This window comes from Vulpes lagopus, chromosome 9, assembly GCF_018345385.1.
Source record: "Vulpes lagopus strain Blue_001 chromosome 9, ASM1834538v1, whole genome shotgun sequence".
NCBI classification, from domain to species: domain Eukaryota; kingdom Metazoa; phylum Chordata; class Mammalia; order Carnivora; family Canidae; genus Vulpes; species Vulpes lagopus.
This window is the reverse complement of record NC_054832.1, coordinates 36,953,673-36,975,380: the sequence shown is the minus strand read 5'-3', so window position 1 is coordinate 36,975,380 and position 21,708 is coordinate 36,953,673. Positions and strand designations below refer to the sequence as shown.

The following is a 21,708-nucleotide window of genomic DNA, read 5'->3' as shown; positions in this document are numbered from 1 at the left end:
GACCAAAGTTTGCCACACAGAGCGTTGAAGGTATATGAGGACTTAACAGTAGCTCTACTTAACCCACTGATATGTTGTGCTGGGCTGTTTTCTTTTCTACTACTGTTCTTACATCTTTAAATGCCTTTTTTTTTTAATGCCTTTTTTGAAATACAATTTACATTCATGACACTGACTCATTGTATGAGTACAGTTCAGTGATTTTTAGTGTATTTGTAAAGATAGGCAAACATCACCACAAGACATTTTTGGAACATTTCTATCACCTCAAATTTTCTTTATGTCCATTTTGCGATTAATTACCGTTTTATACTTTCCAGCCCTAAGCACCACTGATCTGATTTCTGTCTCCATAAACTTGCCATTTCTCAACATTTAATATAATGGAATCATACCAAATGTGGTCTTCTGCATCTTTCTTAGTACTTTATATACATAGATCTCAGTGTACTCAGGGTACAGTGGATTTTTTCATTTAGTATAATATTTTTAAAGTCCATTCATGATGTAGCATGGATTAGTAGTTTGTATTGCTGAGAAACATGTATTCTGTGATCATACCACACTTTATTAATTCAGCAGTTGATATTCAGTTGCATTGTTGCCAGTTTTTGACTATTATGATTAATGCTGGTATGAACATTGGGGTACTTGTTATATGGACAAATGTTATAATTTATCATGGATAGTCTTTGGAGTAGAATTCCTGGATTTTTGTTTTTTGTTGAACATTTCAGGAAATTGCCAGACACTTCAGAAGTGTATACATTCCACTATTAATGTATTAGGATTTTACTTCTAACATACCTTTGCCAGCATGTGGTATTCTTGCCATTCTAAGAAAGTATGGGGTACTTTACTGGGTTTCCATTTCTGTAATGACTAATGATATTGACTGTTTTTTCATATACTTACTGTATATTTGCTTAGTGAAATGTATATTTAAATTATTTGTCGGTTTTGAGTTATCCTCTTATTTTTGAGTTATCCTCTTATTTTTGAGTTGTAAGGGTTCTTATATGTTCTAGATGCATGTCCTTTCTCAGGTATATTGTTTGCTAATATTTTCTTGTAGGTTGGGTTTTTTATTTGCATCTTCCTTTTAAATTCTGCATATGAGTGAAATCATATGATATTTGTCTTTCTGACTGACTCATGTTGCTTAGCATAATACCCTGTAGCTCTTTTCATGTCTTTGTAAATGGCAAGATTTCGCCTTTTTTATGACAGTTATAGTCCATTGTGTATGTATATCCCATCTTCATTATCCATTCATCAATTGATGGACACCTGCACTGTTTCCATAGTTTCATTTATATTTTCATAATAGTAAATTTTAAAACATAAATTTTAGAATTTGATAAAAAAATCCTTTGTTAATCTTCTTTATTAATTGTGCTTTTGGTATCTTAGTTTTAGATCTTACAATTTCATATGTGGTCCATTTTGATGTTTTGTATACGGTGTAGTAAGAGTTAAGTGCCTTAAATTCATTTTATTGTATATGAATATTTAATTTTCCCCCACACCATTTGTTCAAAACACGACAGTGTTTATGGAATTATCTTGGCATCTTTGCTGAAAAATCAATCAACCATAAATCTAAGTTGTTTTTTTTTTCCTGGACTCTCAATTTCATTCCATTGTTCTATATGCTATCTTTGTGCTTGTACCCCGCAATGTTGATTACTGTGGTCTTATATTATCTCTAAAATTATGTAATATAAATCATCCAAATTTTTTTATTTGAAATTATTTTGTCTATTTTAGGTTCTTTGCATTCTTATGCAAATTTGAGCATTAGTTTATGGGTTTCTACAAAAAGTCTGTAGAGCCTTTGATAGGAATTGCATTTAATTTATAAATAAAGTATCAGTGATATTTGCCATCTTGACAATATTGAGACCTTCAATCTATGATCATAGAATATTTCTTTTATATCTTCAATTTTATTCAGCAGTAGTTTGCAGATTTCTGTGTCTCACATGCTTTGTGTTCCTTTGTTAAGTTTTAAAAATGAATTTATTTGAACTTGCTGTGAATAGAATCATATTCTTATTTTCATATAGAAGTATAATTTTGTATATTTTCCTTATATCCTGGGATTTTACCGAACCTGTTTGTTCTAGTTGTTTTTAATGTAGATTCTCTGAAAATTTCTATATATCTTTCTAATATCTGTGAACCATTTCATCTGCTTGTCCCTCTGTCTCTCTTTCTCTATCAAAATAAATAAATAAATAAATAAATATTTAAATTGGTCATTGCTTTTTGTTGTCTGTTTATTTTTACTTTGTTTCTCTGACCTTCTTTTACTACCTCCTCTATTTTATTTTTATTTTTATTTATTTTTAAAGATTTTATTTATTCATGAGAAACACAGAGAGAGGCAGAGACACAGGCAGAGGGAGAAGCAGGCTCCATGCAGGGAGCCCGATACGGGACTCGATCCCGGGACTCCAGGATCACGCCCTGGGCCGAAGGCAGGTGCTAAACTGCTGAGCCACCCAGGGATCCCCCCTCCTCTATTTTAAATGTGTATTTTAGTGTACTATTTTATTTTCTCCATCAGTTTTTTTACTGTGTACTTTTTCAGTGGTGACTCTAGGGATTATGTTATGCATCTGTATTTATCACACTCTAACTCATATTTTAACTTAATTTTTGTGAATTATAGAAAATTTGTTCTAACATATTTCTATTTTCTGCCTCATTCTGTTCACACAGATTGCATTTCCATGAATCCTAACCCACCAGTGGTGTTTTATTTATTGCTCTGTATATAATCAATTGCCTTTTAAAAAACTAAAGAGAAATGGGAAATAATACATTTATAGGCTTTCATATTAACCCACATGTTGGTCATAGCTAGTTCTTTTCATTTTTTGCTGTGGGTTTGAATTAATACCTATGGACTTACTTAAGTATTCTTAAGTATTTCTCATATGGCACTTTGCTAGTGATGAGTTCTCTCAGCCCTTGTTTATCCTATTTGAGATTGTTTTTATTTCATCTTAATATTTGGAATATAACTTTTCTGGATATAGGGTTTTTGCCTTGACAATTTATTATTTTCTTTCTTGTATTTGAATATGATTTTTCACTACCTTCTTTTTTTCTCCACTTAGGTCCTTTTCTTTTTTTTAAGTTTTTATTTAAATTCCAGTAGTTAACATACAGTGTAATATTAGTTTCAGGTGTAGAATTTAGTGATTCAACACACAACACTCTGTGCTTGGCATAGTAGTATACTCCTTAATCCCTATCACCTATTTAACACAACCTCCCCACCACCCCAACCATCAGTGTATTCTCTGTAGTTAAGAGTCTGTTACTTGCTTTGCCTCTGTATCTTACATGATCATTTGTTTTTCTTCTTAAATTCCACATGTGAAAAAAAATTCCACATATGAATAAAATCATATGGTATTTGTCTTTCTCTGACATATTTCACATAGCATAATACTTTCTAGCTCTATTCTTGTTGCTAATGGCAAAATTTCATTCTTTTTGATGACTGAGTAGTATCTCATTATGTATGTATACATACATACATACATACATCTTCTTTATCCATTCATCAGTCCATGGACATTTGGGCTCTTTCCGTAATTTGGATATGTTGATAGTGCTGTCTTCTGAATTCCATTATTTTACATAAAAGTCAGCTTTTAATCGTGTTGGTTTTCTACTATATGTAATTTTTTTTTCTGCTTTCAGGAATTTCTCTGGTTGTTTAGTTTTCACCGATGTCTCTATGTTAAAGAGATGAATATATCAATCTAATTAATGTTAATTAATTAGATTAATGTAATTGATATTAATATTCTCTATATTGAATCTCATGTGTTAGTATTCATCCTCTTTGGGCTTGGTTGAGCTATTTGGATGTTATTGTTAACACTATTAATCAATTTTAGGATTCTTCAACCATTGTTTCTTCAAATATTTTTCTGTTCTTTTCTCTGTTCTTTTCTCTGTTCTCTCCTGTCTTGTGTTACATTTTTATCAGTATGCTTGATGTTTTTCAGGTCTCTTAAGTTTTTGTTAATTTTTCATTTTTTTTCATGTTGGATCATTTCTATTGATATGTCCTCCATTTAAAAAAAATCTATGATTTACTTATTTGAGAGAGATAGAGACAGAGAGTGCACACACAAGTTGCGGAAGGGCTGACGGGAAGGGAGAGGAAGAGGGAAAGAATCCCAAGCAGACTTCATGCTGAGTGTGGAGCGGTACGCAGGGCTTGATCTAATGATATTGAGATCATGTCCTGAGCTGAAACAGAGTCAGTCACTTAACCTACTAATCCACCCAAGTGCCTTGATAGGTCTTCTATTAATGAGTTCATAATCTTATTTTTCCTTAGACCTCCTTGAATCTGGTATTGGGCTCTAAGTTTTTCATTTCTTCCTTTTTATAATTGAAGCATAAACAATGTTATTACACTAGTTTCAGTGATACAGTATAATGATACAGCAATTCTGTTCTTTACTCAGTACTCCTCACAAAAAAAATTGTTCTTAATCCCCTTTATCTATGTCATCTGCTCCCACCCTCCTCTCTGGCAACTACCAGTTCTCTGTATTTGAGAGTCTGTTCTGTATTTGTCTGGTTTTCTTTGTTTCCTTGTTTTGTTTCTTAAATATGAGTGAAATCATATGGCACTTTTATTTCTTTGACTTATTTCACTTATCATAATACCCTCTATGTCCATCCATTATGTCCAAATGCATGATCTCATTCTTTTTTATGGCTAATATTACAGTGTGTGTATGTACATACATGTGCATGTGGACACCACATTTTTCTTATCCATTTATATGTTGATGGACACTTAGGTTGCTTCCATGTCTTAGCTCTTATAAATAATGGTACAGTAAACATAGAGTAGCATATTCTTTTTGAGTTAGTGTTTTCTTTTCTCTGGATAAATACCCAATTGTGAACTTATTGGATCATATAGTATTTTAGTTTTTAGTTTTTTGAGGAACCTCCATAATGTTATCCACAGTGGCTGCACCAGTTTGCATTCCCACCAACAGCATATGAAGTTTCCTTTTTTGTCTACATCCTTGCCAACACCTGTTTCCTATATTTTTGACACATTTTGACAAGTATGAGATGACATCTCATCATGGCTTTGATTTGCAGTTCCCTGATGATGAGTGATGTTGAGCATCTTTTCATGTATCTTTTGGCCATCTGGATGTCATCTTTGGAGAACTGTCTATTCAGGTCTTTCACTCATTTTTAATTGAATTATTCATTTTCTGTGTGTGTCATATACATTCTTTCTGTATTTTGGATACTAACCCTTTTTTGGATATGTCATTTGCAAATATCTTCTCCCATTCTGTAGGTTGCTTTTTTAGCTTCGTTGATTGTTTCCTTTGCTGTATAGAAGTTTTTTATTTTAATGTAGTCCGTGTAATTTACTTTGTTTTTGTTTCCCTTGCCTCTAGAGAAAGATCTAGAAAAAAGTTGCTATGCAAACGTCAGAGAAATTACTGCCTGTACTCTCTTCTAGGGTTTTTATGGTTTTAGGTCTTTAATCCATTTAAGGTTTATATTTGTGTTTGGTGTTAGAAAGTAGTCCACTTTCTTTCTTTTGCATGTAGCTGTCCAATTTCCCAGCACCATATATTGAAAATACTGTCTTCCCCATTGTATATTCTTGCCTCTTTTATCATAGATTAATTGACCATATAGGCATGGGTTTATTTTTGGACTATTTGTGTATATTTTTGTGTGAGTACCATACTCTTTTGATAACCACAGCTTTGTAGCATGTCTTGAAATCTGGTATTGTGAAATCTGAAGCTTTGTTATTCTTTCTCAGGATTGTTTTGGCTTTTTGTATTTTCTGTAGTTCTAGTTATTTCGTTATTCTTTTTTCTAACTATGTGAAAAATACTATTGGTATTTTGATAGGGATTGAACTGAATCTGTAGATTGCTTCAGGTAATATGGACATTTTAACAATATTAATGCTTCCAATCTATGAGCGTCGAATATTTTTGTTTGTATTTTTGTTGTCTTCAGTGTCTTCAGTATTTTATAGTTTTCAGAGTACAGATCTCGCACCTCCTTGGTTGTTTATTCATAGGTGTTTTTTTGTGTGTGTGCAATTGCAAATGGTGGATTTTTTAATTTTTCACTTTCTTTGTTATTACTGTATAGAAATGCCAGCCATTTGTAGGTATTAATTTTGTATCCTGCCACTTTACTGAATTAATCTATGCTAATAGTTTTTGGGTGAAGTGTTTAGAATTTTCTATGTATATCATGTCATCTGCAAACAGTAACAGTTTAACTTCTTCTTTACCAGTATAGATGCCTCTTCTTTTGGAGTTTGGACCTTTTGTGTTTTCATTTTTATTCATCTCCATGCATTTTTTAATTCCTTCTTTGTTTCATTGACCAATTGGTTGTTTAATATCATGTTGTTTCATCTCCATGTGTTTGTGTTTTTTGCAGTTTTGTTTTCATTAAGTTTATTTCTAGTTTCATATCATTATAAGAAAAGATGTGTGGTATGATTTGAGTCTTTTATTAAAAGCATTTTGAAAGGAATGTTTATTTTGATAATCGTGATGTTTACATATATTAACAAAACAGGGCCGATCTATACAAAGAGCTTTCACAAAATGCACATGGAAATGTGCAGGCCCTTTGCAGTAAAGATGCAGTTTGGGATGAAAAGGGCCATCCACAAATGGGCTTTGGTCAAGTGCTGTCTTCTCAAAACTGTTACTGAAGACTGTGCATCTGTCTCCTGCTTCCCCTTCTCGTTTCAGTCTTCTTACATTTATTGATGTTTTATGGCCTGGTATGTGATTTTGGAGAAAGTTTCATGTGCAGTTGAAAAGAATGTGTTCTGTTGTTTTTGGATGAAATGCTCTGTATATATCTGTTATGTCCATGTGGTCCAGTGTGTCATTCAAACACATTGTTTCTTTAATGATTTTCTTCTGGATTATCTGTCCATTGATGAAAGTGGAGTGTTAATGTACCCATCAGTTTCTCTCCTTATGTCTGTTAATATTTGCTATATTCATTTAGGTGCTCCAGTGTTGGGTCAGTATATAGTTAAAATTGTTATATCCTCTTATTGGTTTGATATCTTTATCATTATGTAATGCCTTTATTGTCTCTTATTACACTCTTTGTTTTAAATAAAGTCTTTTGTCGGGCAGCGCCGGTGGCTCAGCGGTTTAGCGCCGCCTTCAGCCCAGGGCCTGATGCTGGAGACCCAGGATCGAGTCCCATGGCCTGATCCTGGAGACCCAGGATCAAGTCCCACGTTGGGCTCCCTGCATGGAGTCTGCTTCTCCCTCTGACTGTGTCTCTGCCTCTCTCTCTCTCTCTCTGTGTCTCTCATTAATAAATAAATAAAATCTTTTAAAAAAAAAAGGTCTTTTGTCTGCTATTTCGGCTTTTTTCTTCTTACATTAACATGGTGAATGTTTTTCCATTCCTTCACTTTTAGTCTATATGTGTCTTAGGTCTGAGGTGTGTCTCTTGTTGACAGCATATAGATAAGTATTGTTTTTTATCCATTTTGTCACACTATGTCTTTTGTTTGAAGCATTTAGGCCATTTACATTTCAAGTAATTATTGGCAGGTATGTACTTACTGCCATTTAAAAAATTTGTTTTCTGGTTGTTTTGTAGTTCTTTGTTTCTTTTTCCTCTCTTCCTTTGTGAATGATGAGTATCTATTGTGTTATCTTTGGCTTTCTTTCTCTTCATTCTTTTGTGTAGCTCTCATAGGTTTTAAGTTTGTTGTTACCATGAGTTTCTTATATAACATCCTAAGTAAATAGTAGTCTATATTAATTTGATTGTCATTTAAGTTCAGACATGTTCTACCTGACAAGATCATCATTCATATTTGAAGGGGAAATAAAGAGATTCTAAGAGAAACAAGAGATAAAGGAGTTTATCATCACTAAACCAGCCTTAAAAGAAATTTTAAAGAGACTTCTTTAGGTGGAAAAGAAATGGCCATGATTAGACACTAGAAAATTATTAATAAGAAGATGTAAACATGACAACATATACATATAATGAGGAGAAGGGAGTACAAAGGGAATAGAAGGGGAAAAAGAAAAAAAGTTTATTTTTTTAAGACTTTATTTATTTATTCATGAGAGACACAGAGAGAGAGAGAGGCAGAGACACAGAGGGAGAAGCAGGCTCCACGCAGGAAGCCCGATGTGGGACTTGATCCTAGAACTCCAGGATCACACCCTGAGCCAAAGGCAGACGCTTAACTGCTGAACCACCCAGTCATCCCATCTCTGCTTGTTTTTAATTGTCAATTATTTGTTTTTTTTAGTGTTGAGTTAATATAATAAAGTTCCAAATCTAGAATTTCACTTGCAGGGCAAATAAATCTGTGGGTTACTCATTTTCATTTACCTCTTTTCTAGGCATTTTGGCTTCTCTCTTCCAGAAAATTGGTTATATTCATGTTATTTTTAATGCCTCATTCCTTGAAAGTACCTATTACTAAATTTAACATGACTTAGAATTAACCCTTTACCTTAACTGTCTTAAATCAATTAAGTGCTAAGTGGTTTGGGAAAACAATGTTAGCGGTTTGGGCTTGTTTATATTTGCAGAATATAGTGTATCTGTCTCCAAAGTATTAATCTCACAGTAGATAGTAAAATATTTCTGTTATACCAATTCATATTTGAAGTAAGAAGGTGCCTGAGTCATACTGGACTGTGGGACATAATGGAAAAAATAAGGAAGAGAAAATACTTTTTTTGTTTACTTCTGAAGACAGGTAACAATTAAGGTTAAGAAAGCAAAAAAAAAAAAAGTGAGAGTATCTCCAATATTATATTGTGTATATAATATATATATTGTTTTGTTTTTTAAAACAAGTTTTTTACCGTCTCCTTCTAAGTATTGTGCAAAGTCAGCAACATGTCATACAATGTAAGGAAATCCACATTGTATACTTTTAAAAATTTCTCTCAGTTGTCAATTAATGTTACCTGACGAACTCCAGTGCCCTCTTCCTCATTTTTGACACATGAAGCCCACAATCTTACTGAGTTTCCTTTATATATTTATTTTTCCCCATAGCTCAGTCATATTCATGCTCTTTCAAATTTTTAAATCTGAATCAAATCAGTGTGTGTCATTTTCATGATCATTATTTTATTGGTATCATTTTCTCTGTCAAGAGAGTTTTCACAAATTCACACAGAAATGATATTGTAAGTTTTGTTTTTCATTTTTTTCTTGTTCTTTAGATTCTTTGAAAATTTCAAAATTCTGCCAGAAATAGTTTTATCTGAAATAAAACATGTTACAGCATTAGAACTTTAGAATTAAAATAAAATACTGGTCTCATAATAGTTCATGGTTCTGGCCTGCTATGGATGCCTAAACATATTTTGGGGAGTCCCTAGAACATTACATTCCTAGTGCTATAAATAGATAAGGTATTTTTATTTTGTGTGAACATGTATGTAAAAGGAATACATATGCAGCTAATGATTTGCTATGTTTTGATCATTTTTTTTTCACAATGATTAATTGTAGGAATTTTTGTCATTATAAGTTAAGATCTCAGCTTCTATGTAGAGTGTGCTTTTTTAAAAGACAATCTGCAGACTAAATAAATGGATATAATGTATTGCTTTCAAAGATTCTGTTTAAGTCTTAGAATATGATAAAATGAATTATACTTTATTGGTCTCATTCCAAAGGAGAAGCAGGGACACATTGGAGATAGTACTAATATCAGGATTTTATTCTTCATTTAACAAATTTAAATTTGGTGCTCTTCATCCAACATACCCACCTTTTAGCATTTCTTGGATTACATCAAATTTGAAAAATTATATATAGCTCGAGTTTTAAATATATAACCTGAAATCATTCCAGAATATTTTAAGACAAATTTGGCAGAGTTTATTTTGTAAAATAGCATGGAACTTTGTGTAGTTTTTAAAATAATTTTAGAATTAGTTACAGATGATTTAATGTTTGTCATTCTTTCTTGAGGGCAAATATTTTAAATCTTAAGACAGGCAGAGTACCACAGTGCTGACCACATAATATTATGCAATTTTCATTGTTTCCAGTCAAGAAATTATGGCCTACTATATAGCTAGATATATTCTAGTATTTTGGTCTCAATTTCCAAGATTCTAATTTTAATCTTATGAACTATATTTGGTCCATACATTTTGAGTATTCAAACTTGTAAGAGTCTACCTTGTAGCATCTACTTAATATCACCATTCATAGTTCAAATGATTGCTTATATTCCGTGTGTGTGTGTGTGTACTATGATGCAGCTTGTAACTTACTTTGTATTTTTACTGTCATTGGAAAATAACCTGAATGTAAAAGTACAGTGTGATACTTGCTTCTAACTGTATAGGCATATCCAACACAGTGGAGGAAAAAAAAGACTTGAAGGTAATATTAGTTAATAGTTATTATTGGGAGTGGCAGGATTTTGACAAGTTTTGATTTTTCTTCTTGTATAATGTTTACTAGTTTGTTTAGGACTGGTTCTGATTTTTCTTTATATACTTTCTAATTTATTTCCAGTGAGGCACTAGTACTTTTCTAATTAGAAAATAAGTATTTTCAATTTGCTTAAAAATAATTTAGCTACTTAAAAAGATGTCTGCAATAGATATACTTACAAGTTCTAGTAGAATTGCAAAGTCAAAACTGTCATAAGAACCTATTTTGCATTAGTTGGCATCTCAAGAACAAATGTTAATAAGTATTTCAATACTGAGTATATTTTTAAAAATCATTTCACATGCAACTGATGAATTATTGAAACTACTTCTGAAACTAATGATGCACTATATGTTGGCTAATTGAACTTAAATTTAAAATGATTTCACAAAGTACTTTATCTATAGCTGCATTAAAAATGGTTTTACCTCATACTTTATATTAATTAATTAGTACTTGATACATAAATAAAAAAGTATAAAAGACAACTGTATTTTTATAGGACTATTTCACTACTCTCTTTGTTCTTATTACCAGGTAATGCTTTTCCTTGGACTATCAACTTGCATCATTTCAGCATGTATACTCTTTTTGGAAAACAAGTGACATTTTGCCTAGTGGAACCTATGGGTTGTACCTCTACTCTAGCTGTTACATCTCAAAAACTACTTGCTACAGGACCTGATACAAGGCATTCATTTGTTGTCTGTCTCCATGTTGACCTAGAGTCACTTCAAATAAAATGCTCAAATCCTCAGGTTAGTATATTTGATTTATGAAAGGAAATTTAAAATAATAGGATTTATGAACAATTGTTATCAATTTTGTAAAGGGTTTCTCTTCTGTTTAGTGTCCTAAATTATTTTTAACAGAGCCGTCAAGATCAGCATGGTTAGATAAGTATTGCTTTGAAGCTCTCTCAAGTTTTGTAATTTAAATTCTTCTGAAAATGTAATGGTGGCAGCATAAATGCATCTTTTGGCTGAAAGAATGAAATCAGTTGCAGATGTAAAGTGTTTAAACACTGAAGGACTACTTTATTATCAGACGGGAAGAGTCTATTAACATGATCAAATATAATTTTCAACCAGACTTCTTTTGCTCAACACATATTTAAAAAAAAAAAAGAGGACTGTTTACTATTTAAGAAATATAGTTTGCTAAAACCATAACATTTCAGTTGGTATAGGCCAAATGTGTTGAATTTTGTAGTGTTAGAATTTTTTTTTTAAGATTTTATTTATTTATTCATGAGGGACACAGAGAGAGGCAGAGACATAGGCAGAGGGAGAAGTAGGCTCCCTGCTCGATGCGGGACTCTGTTCCAGGACTTTAGGATCATGCATGAGCCAAAGGCGGACACTCAACTGCTGAGCCATCAAGGTGTCCCTATAGTGTTTTAAGTTAATATGAATTCCAATCTTCCAGATTTATACAAATTATTGATTACCTAAGTTAACTTGTTTCTTTAACCTTAAGCAGACTATGATATACTTTCTACATAGATTGTCAGTGTTGAATACTATTTGAATTATGTTTAAAAAAAATTGTTTTAGATAGGTATTGGATCCGACAGGTCAGCATTGATAAATATATGTTTATCCCTGCAGCAGTGGTTATAAGCCACTAATGAAGCCAGTTCTTAGGGTGTGTTTTTTTAAGTGAGTTACAATATTATTTCATATTTTATAGAGCCTCCTTACTGATACCATCGTTCTTTCTCCCCTTCTCCCTGCCTAGTTAATGGAGGATTAAAGGGACGTAATGGTTGCCAGATTTCCAAATATCATGTGAAATGGTATAATGTAAACTCTAGACTATGAACTGTTTCCCAATATACATTATAATCTCCTAAAATAACTACTGAAAATAAAATGCAGAAATAGAAAGAGAAAAGGCCAAAAAGCCAGCAGATGTATTAAAATGGAATACCAAAAAAATATTCAAATTATCTAAAGAAGTCAAGAAATGGTAAGAGAATTTCAAAACAGAAGATAGAAACAGCAATGAAATCTTGCCATTTGCAACAACATGGATGAAGCTAGAGTCTATTTTGCTAAGCAAAATAAGTCAGAGAAAGGGAAATACCATATGATTTCACATGTATGTGGAATTTAAGAAACAAAACAGGTGAACATAGGGGAAGGGGGAAAAAAAGACAAACCATAAAACACTTACCTATAGAGAACAAACTGAGGATAAATGGAGGGGAGTTGGAGTGAGGTGGGGGGAAATGGGATGAGCAGAATGGATTATGGGTATTAAGGAGAATACTTGTGTGAGGAATTCTACTCCTGAAACCAATTATTACCCTGTATGTTAACTAACTAGTATTTAAATAAAAACTTGTGATGTAAATAAATTAAATAATGGAGGTAAGCTATTCTTCCCACTGATGTTATGTGTTAATGATTTTAAGTAGGAGTGTTTAGACCATGAGTTAGCAATCTAAAGCCTGCAGGCCGAAAACCCATTTTTTACATTTTGTCTGAGGTTGCTGTTATGCAGAATTAAGTAGGAGCACCAGAAAACAGTATGGCTCACAAAACCTAGAATATTTACTATCTGTCCTTTAACAGAAAGTTTGCTGACCCCCCCCATCCAGCTATTCCTATTAAGAGTCACAAGACTCCGTTATATATTGCTTAAAAGGGAAGCACTTGAAATATTAAGAAACAGATAACAGTTGTTGGAGAACAGCATAAGACGGCTGGTCCTGCTTATTTTCATGTTAGATTAACATAAGGAAAACATTATTTACCAGAAATAATGACATGAATGAAATAAAAATGGTTAGAATTAAAGAAAAAAAAACAGATGATCTATTCAGTACTACATAGTAGGAACTTTTATACAGTCTGTCTCAGCAAATATAAAACACCTAGATGAAAAGTTAAGTATGGAGATATAGAAAATACAAAAAGTAAGTACCACAGGCATAGTAGGAAGTTTTATAACGGCTTTCTCAGCAATTGATAAAGCAACCAGATAAAATTAAATAATTGGAGATACAGAAGAATGAAAAATATGGCGAACTCACCCTGATCTAATTGACATTTATAGAACATCGTATCTAACAAATATGGAATGCACATTTTTTTCAGGTGTACATTGTCTCATTTTGTTAATGAGATCAAAATGTATTATCATAGTCAAAATATATTAGAAATTGGTGATAAACTATAGAAAATCTGTATATATCTGAACAATAAATACACTTCAAAATTATGAATCAAAGGCAGAATCACTTGGACATAAGAAAATATCTTGGTTGAATGACAATTTAAAAAGGTGAATATAGTAAGATAGTCTTCAGAGGAAAATATAATTTTATATTTTATTTTTTAAATTTTTTTGAAAATATAATTTTAAATATTTACATTATAAAGGAAAAAAGATCTTAAGTCATTCATTTAACGTTTTACTCTAGAAAGCTAAGAAAAGAACAAGATAAACCCAAAATAAGTAGAAGGATGAAAATAATAAAGATAAAAACAGCGATGACTGGTACAGTAAAAAAAAGAGAGAGAGAGAGAAAGATAATATACAGATTACCAATATAGGGACTGAAGGAGGAGCATTATCACACAGATCCTATAGACTTTAAAAGAATAATAGAATATGAACAACTTTATGCCAGCAATTTAACAATTTAGATGAAATAGAAATTTTATACTGAAAAATAGCTGTATAAACAATGATACAAGAATAGAAAATCTGAATATCCTTATATATCTATAAAGGAAATGTGATATCAAAACAGGTTATAAAGAGAACTTTTAAAGCCCAAATGGTTGAATTTTGTCAAATATTCAAGGAAAAAAATAGGAAATTTTCACAGTTTTTTTCCCCAGAGATATAAAGGATTCCTTCCCAAATTATTTTTGGAAGCCAGTATAATCCTATTACCAAATCTGGAAAAAGTCTTTACAAAAGAAGGAATTAGAAATCAATATCCCTCATGAAAATAGATATAAAAATTCTTAACCAAATAGCAAATCAATATAGCAGTGTTTAAAAATGTTAATAAATGATAATAAAGTAGGATTCATCTCAGAAATTCGAGTTTGGTTTAATCAGAAATCAGGGCAGCCTGGGTGGCTCAGCGGTTCAACACTGCCTTCAGCCCAGGGCCTGATCCTGGGGACCTGGGATCGAGTCTCACGTCAGGCTCCCTGCATGGAGCCTGCTTCTCCCTCTGCCTGTGTCTCTGCCTCTCTCTCTCTCTCTCTCTCTCTCTCTCTCTCTTTCTCTCTCTCTGTCTCTCATGAATAAATAAATAAAATCTTTTTAAAAAATTGGAGAATCAATTCAGAAAATTCTGTTAAAAAATATTCAGAAATCATTTGGTAGAATTCACTATTCTTGAGAGTTGAGAAAAATCCTATGATAATTTCCATAGATACAGGTAAACATTTGACAAAATTTAACCACCCATTTGTGATTAAAAACTCTCAGCAAATTACAAATATTAAAGAATTTTTCAAACTATTAAAGGATATGTGTTGGAAATCAAATATCCTACTCAATTATCATACTGAATTGAATTGTTTTCCACTAAAATATGAAAAAAACCTGAAAGCCTCTTTTTGCTACTTGCTCTGTATCATACTGAATGCCCTAGCCATTCCAATAAACCCAACAAAGGAAATAAAAAGACATAAGGAAAGAAGTAAAGGTTTTTCTATTTTTTATGATAAAATATTTTCTAGAAAATCCTATCAGAATTAACAACCTGTTATTGGAACTAATAAAACTATCAAGGTTGTAGAGATGAGACAAGAGTCATGAATAAAAATCAATTATATTTTTATATAGTAGCAGCAAACAATTAGAAAATGAAATGAATATGTTCCATTTATATTGGTGCCTGGAAACATAAATGTATATAACTAAAGATGTCCAAGTCCTTGACCTTGAAAACCAGGTCTTTAGGTGTTTAAAGAACACCTAACTGGAGAAATACATCTGTTCATAGATTGGATGAGTCAATATTGTCCAAAGGGGAGCTCTCCAAATTGATCTTGATACTGGGCATAATCAAGTTTAAAAACATTTTCTCTTTGAAAGACACATTAAGATAGCAGAAAGCTATACATTAGGAGAACATTTTTTTTTGTAAAGGTTTATTTATTTGAGAGCGTGTGCACAAGTGTGCGCAAGTTTGGGGAGGGGCAAAGGAAGAGGGATAGAGAGAACCTCAAGCAGACTCCCTGCTGAGCAGGGAGCTCATTGCAGGGCTAAATTCCATGACTCCGAGATCATGACCTGAGCTGAATTCAAGAGCCAAATATTTAACCAACTGAGCCACCCAGGCATTCCTCGGAGAAAGTGTTTTGTAAAATATTGGTCAAGGGTTGCCTAAGTGGCTAAGTTAGTTTAGTGTCTGCCTTTGGCTCAGGTCATGATCTCAAGGTCCTGGGCTTGAGCCCTGCTTTGGGAATCCCTGCTCAGCAGGGAGTCTGGCTTCTCTTTCTTCCCTCCCCCTGCTTGTTTGTGCATGTGCTCCCTCAAATAAATAAAATCTTTAAAAAATAAAATATTTGTCAAACTGTTATCCAGGATATTTAAAGAATGCTTTCTGCTGGGTAATGTGACAACAAAGAACAGTTAAAAAAACAAAAACAAAAACAAACAAACATGAAGACAAACCCCAGGGCTATGACTTCAACAGACATTCACCACAGAAGATGTCACTAGTCATTAAGTGCATGAAGCAGTGGTCATCATCGTTATTTGTCAGGGAAAAACAAATTAAAGCATGAATAGAAAATCCACTATACATCAATTAGATTGGCTAAAATAAAAACGATGAACATTGTGAACCATCTAGAACTCTTTGTATTCTGCTGCTGGGAATGTTAAAATTATACAGCTTTGGAAACAACTTGGAAATTCCTGAAAAAGAATAACTTGCACTTAGCTTATGACCTGGTAGTTCCTCCCTAAGTTTTTCTTCAGAACAAACAAAAATATATGTGCTTGCAGAGACTGTCATACATAGTATTTGGCAGCTTTATTTGTATAGCCCCAAACGGAACACAACCCAAATGTTTATCAGTAGATGAATAATCAAACAAATTATGGCCTATCCTACAATGTAATACTACTCAGCCATTAAAAGGACTGAATTATTGATAAAATGCAGCATCATGTATGAATATAGTAATCACCATGCCAAGTGAAGAAAGTCAGACAAAAAAAGAGTATATATTGTATAATTACATATATATAAAATGTTTATGTATTTTTTATCTTTATATATAAAAATTACATATATATAAAATGTTAGAGTATGCGGACCTCTATATTGTAACACAAAGGTTCCTTGTTGCATGGAGAAGGGAGAGAAGGAGGAGAGACTGATCCTAAGAACAAATTACCAAAGGAGATAAGAAACTTCTAGAGAAAATAGAAAAAAATTTTTGTATTCATAATTTATATTTGTAGTAGCTTAATCCCTATATGATAGCCAACTACTACTTGGAGTTAACTGCTAGAGGCCTTCTATTTTAGAAACTTATGAATATCATTTTAGCCTTGAGAGGATTGTCCTACTCTATACATATTCTGGATATCCGTAGCTGTCCTAGCTGAGAATGAATTTTATTACCATTATTGTTTAACCTGGGAAACCACTATTAATCTTTTTAAAAAAGTTTCTTTTACTTTGAGATACTTAATAGTATTGTGATTTCTGTGGACTCTTATTAAATGTGATGTATGTGGCTTAAACCTAGAGCTCTCAAATATCTTTATTAGATATCCACTTTACTTGGAATGGAGCTCAGGGTTTGTTGTTGTTTTTAAATATAAACTGGTTCTAAGCAAAGTCATCACCTAAATAGAGCTTAGTTTTGGTCTGGTAGTTCCTTCTCATGTCTACTTCCTCTTTTTGTCCTTACCTCCATCACCTGGATTCCAGGGCCTCCTTGCTGTTACTCCTCAAATGCCAAGACCTTTTATTTTTGAGAATTAAACTGAGGCCCTATGAACCTCATCTTTCAAGAATCCCTTACTCAACAATGTAATAATTCTTACTATATTCATTTAATTCAACTTTGTCTTCATAAGTCCTCATAAACCAACTTCTGTTTAATTATTACCAGCTTTAATACTCTTTTATATCTTTGTGTGCCAGATTAACCTAAATTTTAAAGATTAAAAAACTGGGTGGCCTAGTTGGTTGAGTGTCAGACTCTTGATCACCCCTGTGTTGGGCTCCATGCTGAGCATGAAACCTACTTTAAAAAGAAAAGAAAGACTCCAAGTACATCTCTTTCTCAGGAGTGGTTACTTTAGTATAGGTTTCCAGACTCCCTCTGGATACTGTGAGACAGGAAACCACCAAAATCCTAAAGGAAAACAACAGCAGTAATGCCTTTGACATTGGCTGTAGTGACTTCCTGCTAGACATGACTCTGGAGGTAAGCAAAACAAGAGCAAAATGAACTATTGGGACTTATTCAAGATAAAAAGCTTCTGCACAGTGAAGGAAACAATCAACAAAACTAAAAGCTAACCTATAGAATGGGAGACGATATTTGCAAATGACATATCTGATAAATGATTAGTATCTAAAATCTATAAAGAACTTGTATATCCACTTAAGAAATGGGCAGAAGACATGAACAGACATTCTTCCAAAGAAGAGATCCAGATGGCTAATTCAGACACATGAAAAGATACTCAACATTACTCATCATCAGGGATATACTAATCAAGACTACAATGAGATAGTATTTTGCCCCTGTCAGAATGGCTAAAATAACAAAAAAACAATAGATGTTGGCAAGGATGTGGAGAAAGGGGATCACTTTAGCTCTGTTGGTGGGAATGCAAACTGGTGCAGCCACTCTGGGAAACAGTATGGAGGTTCCTTAAAAATCTAAAAATAGGGCTACCCCATGAGCCAGCAATTGTACTACTAGGTACCTACCCAAAGGATTCAAAAATACTGATTTGAAGGAACACATGTACCCCGATGTTTATAGCAGCAGTATCAACAATAGCCAAATTATGGAAAGAACCCAAATGTCCATCATCTGATGAATGGATAAAGAAGAAGTGGTGTGAGTGTATACATACACAATGGAACATTACATACACATTGGAATATTACTCAGCCATCAAAAAGAATGAAATCTTGCTACTTGGGATGACCTGGAGGGAGCTAGAGTGTATTATGCGAAGTGAAAGAAGTCAGTCAGAGAAAGACAGATACCATATGATTTTACTTATATGTAGAGTTAAAGAAACAAAACAAATGAATATGAGGGTAGGGGGAAGAAAAGTGGGAGGCAAACCATAAGAGATTCTAAATTATAGAGAACAAACTAAGGATTGATGGAGGGATGGAAGTAGGGAGTGGGCCAATTTGTTGATGGGCATTTGTTGTAATGAGCACTGGGTGTTATATTTAAGTGATGCATCACTAAAATCTGTTCCTGAAACCAATATTACCCTATATGTTACCTAACTAGATTTTAAATAAAAACCTGAAACAACAAAAATGCAATTTATTGAAAGATGAAAAAAAAATAAATGTTTAGTAATTTAATGTTTGTTTACTGGTCCACTCAGAAACATGAGACATAGACATGAGACATAGAGACATTTGATCAAACAGGCGTTTCTAGGTTCCTCCCTGTCTACCATAACTCATTCATATCATAATGTAGTTTTTTGTGGTGATAGTTCTCTTCCTGGATCAAGTCCTCTACCTAAATTTTTTGAGGCAGTTGTGGGGAAAGTAAAGAGCTTATCCTGAATCTGCTATTTTTGATTGCTTTTTAATTCAGTATAATCTTCATGTCAGAGTGGCCCATTGGGGTGGCCTGCCCTTGGCCCGTACAACATGAAGGCAGCCATGCCTACACAGATTTTAATGCAGCTGTTGAAAGCCACAGATAAGAGCAAATCCTGCAAGTATCCTGAGAATAATGACATATTACATACAAGAGAACTAGGATTTGATTGTTAGCTTACTTCTCCTGAGTATAAGTAAAGTTCAGAAAAGCAATATCTTTAAATCATGAAAATAAAAAAAAAAAAATACAGCCTCTCAACCCAAAATTCTAAATATAAAAACAAAATACATGTTTATGAATAAAGACTAAATAAAGACATTTTCACATATGAGAATCTATCACCAGTAGAACTGCACTACAGGAAATCCTAAAGGATGGCTCTCATGCTGAAAGGAAATGAAACCAGATGTTTCAGCATCTTTTTAAATGTTTATTAGCCACTGCATTTGCTCTTTTGTGAATTGACAATTCATATTATTTACATTAATTTGTATTTTCCTGATTATTAATAAGGAACAATTTTTGAATGTTTATTGGCCAATGAAATTGTTTTATGAGTTGATAATTTATATCATTTACCCAATTTTTAAATTAAATTTCTTTAATAATTTGAAGAGCTTCCCTTAGGAAGCTCTTAGGTTCTATAAATATAAACCTTGTGTTTGTAATGTAGTTAATTTGCCTTGATGGCATTGTTTACCAAAAATGTTTAATTTTTCTTGATGAAATATATCCATAGATCTATTTTTATTTTCTGGGTATCCTACCTTATTAGTAGTATTGTGGGCCCCTAAAATATAGACATCCACATGCATCCTAAAATTTACTGTTTATTTTTAAGATAATGACTTAAAGTCACTTTTTTTTTTTTTTTTTTTTTAGTAGTTTCTCACTAATCCATCTGTTTAGTTTTTGGGCAGCCCCAGTGGCACAGCGGTTTGGCACCGCCTGCGGCCTGGGGTGTGATCCTGGAGACCCGGGATCTAGTCCCACGTCGGGCTCCCTGCATGGAGCCTGCTTCTCCCTCTGCCTGTGTCTCTGCCTCTCTCTCTCTGTGTCTATGAATAAATAAATAAAATTTAAAAAAAAGAGAGAGAGAGAGAGTGCTTCTTGTTCTTTTTTGTGCCGTGGACTTCTTTGAGAATCTGATAAAAGCTATGAGCAGTGTATATACCTATCAAATTTTGCATATGTTATCAGAAGCTTTGCAGAGTATTGATTTGTAGCCAATATATAAAAATCTTGATTCCATTTTAAGGAAAAAATTCCTTCATAAATATCATTTCTTTTTGTTTATTAGGATGATATCAGAAGTTTTGATACTGGTATATCAATTAATTAGATTCATAATTGCTTAGATACAAAACCTTCAAGTGGTTTATAAATTTTAAAATGAAATGTAAGCTCTGTACATAGGGCATGCCTATAATAAATTCATTTTCATTTTAGATATTATTGTAGATCTGTGTATCAACTATGGTGAACTAAACTACTATGCAGTTCCTAGAACTCATTGCCATTCAAGGGCATTAGTATTAATATTTAACCCAGTGGAATATTCAGAGTTTTTGTTTCTAGGGGTAATTTTCATTAACCTTTCCCTTTAACTTTACTGTTTTACCAACGTTGCCAGTTCTCTTTAGTGTCTTTAGACACTAGTCTCTTTGGCCTTAAAAACTGTATTTATTCTAAAATTCAAAGAGCCTGGAGAATCATGTTTTTAGTATGTAAAATTTCAATTTTCCCTTAGCCAATAAATTGATAGATTTTGTCTTCTTTTAAGGCATTTCTAGGAATGTAAAACCATCTTTGCATTTTTGGGTTGTAAGTATGTAGAACTGGAGAAAGAATGAGTTGAGTTTGTGCTGCTTTTTTATTGTATTTATTCATAGTTTTTATTGCTATAAATTATGTTCAGTTGTCAGAAAGGCAGTAGAATTGGCCATCACTGTCTAGGTATATATCATTGTGTTTAGACAAAACTGAATTTGTATTCTAGTAACACTAATTTTTAATTTTTCTGAGCCCCTGATTTTCATTTTTATCTTTAAGCAAAATCAGACTGGGTAAGGGTTATTGCTTTATATGAAAAAGCTTTTAAAAAAATTTTTGGCAAAAACTCTTGGTTTTTGGTTTTTGGTTTTCTTTTTCAAACAGTTCTAATGATTAATAATAACCTGCATGCCAAATGAGCTAGCCTTTTAAAATTTGTATTCACTTAGGACTCTTTGGTGTTCACCATGGGTTAGTAATTATTTGTTGAAATTCCATTCCTGCTTGATTTCCATTGAAATTGTATATCCATGGTTTATTCTTCTATTTTTATCATTCCTCTTCTGTCTGACTCTCTCTCCTAACACTCTGCAACAAGTCCTTCCTGCCTAACTGGATA

The 21,708-nt window shown here is 32.7% G+C and overlaps 1 protein-coding gene across 14 annotated transcripts in view; it reads left to right on the top strand.

Annotated features, from left to right (window-relative positions):
- Positions 1-21,708, top strand: part of VPS13B (vacuolar protein sorting 13 homolog B) — a 739,627-nt gene that overhangs the window by 366,313 nt on the left and 351,606 nt on the right. For all 14 annotated transcript variants that reach the window (XR_005989852.1, XR_005989854.1, XR_005989853.1 and 11 more), the window contains one exon: positions 11,044-11,264. Coding sequence is in view for 11 of the 14 variants with exons in the window: in XM_041768645.1 (XP_041624579.1) it covers positions 11,044-11,264 (221 nt within the window). In the remaining 3 variants the exon portion in view is untranslated. The remainder of the gene's footprint in view (positions 1-11,043; positions 11,265-21,708) is intronic.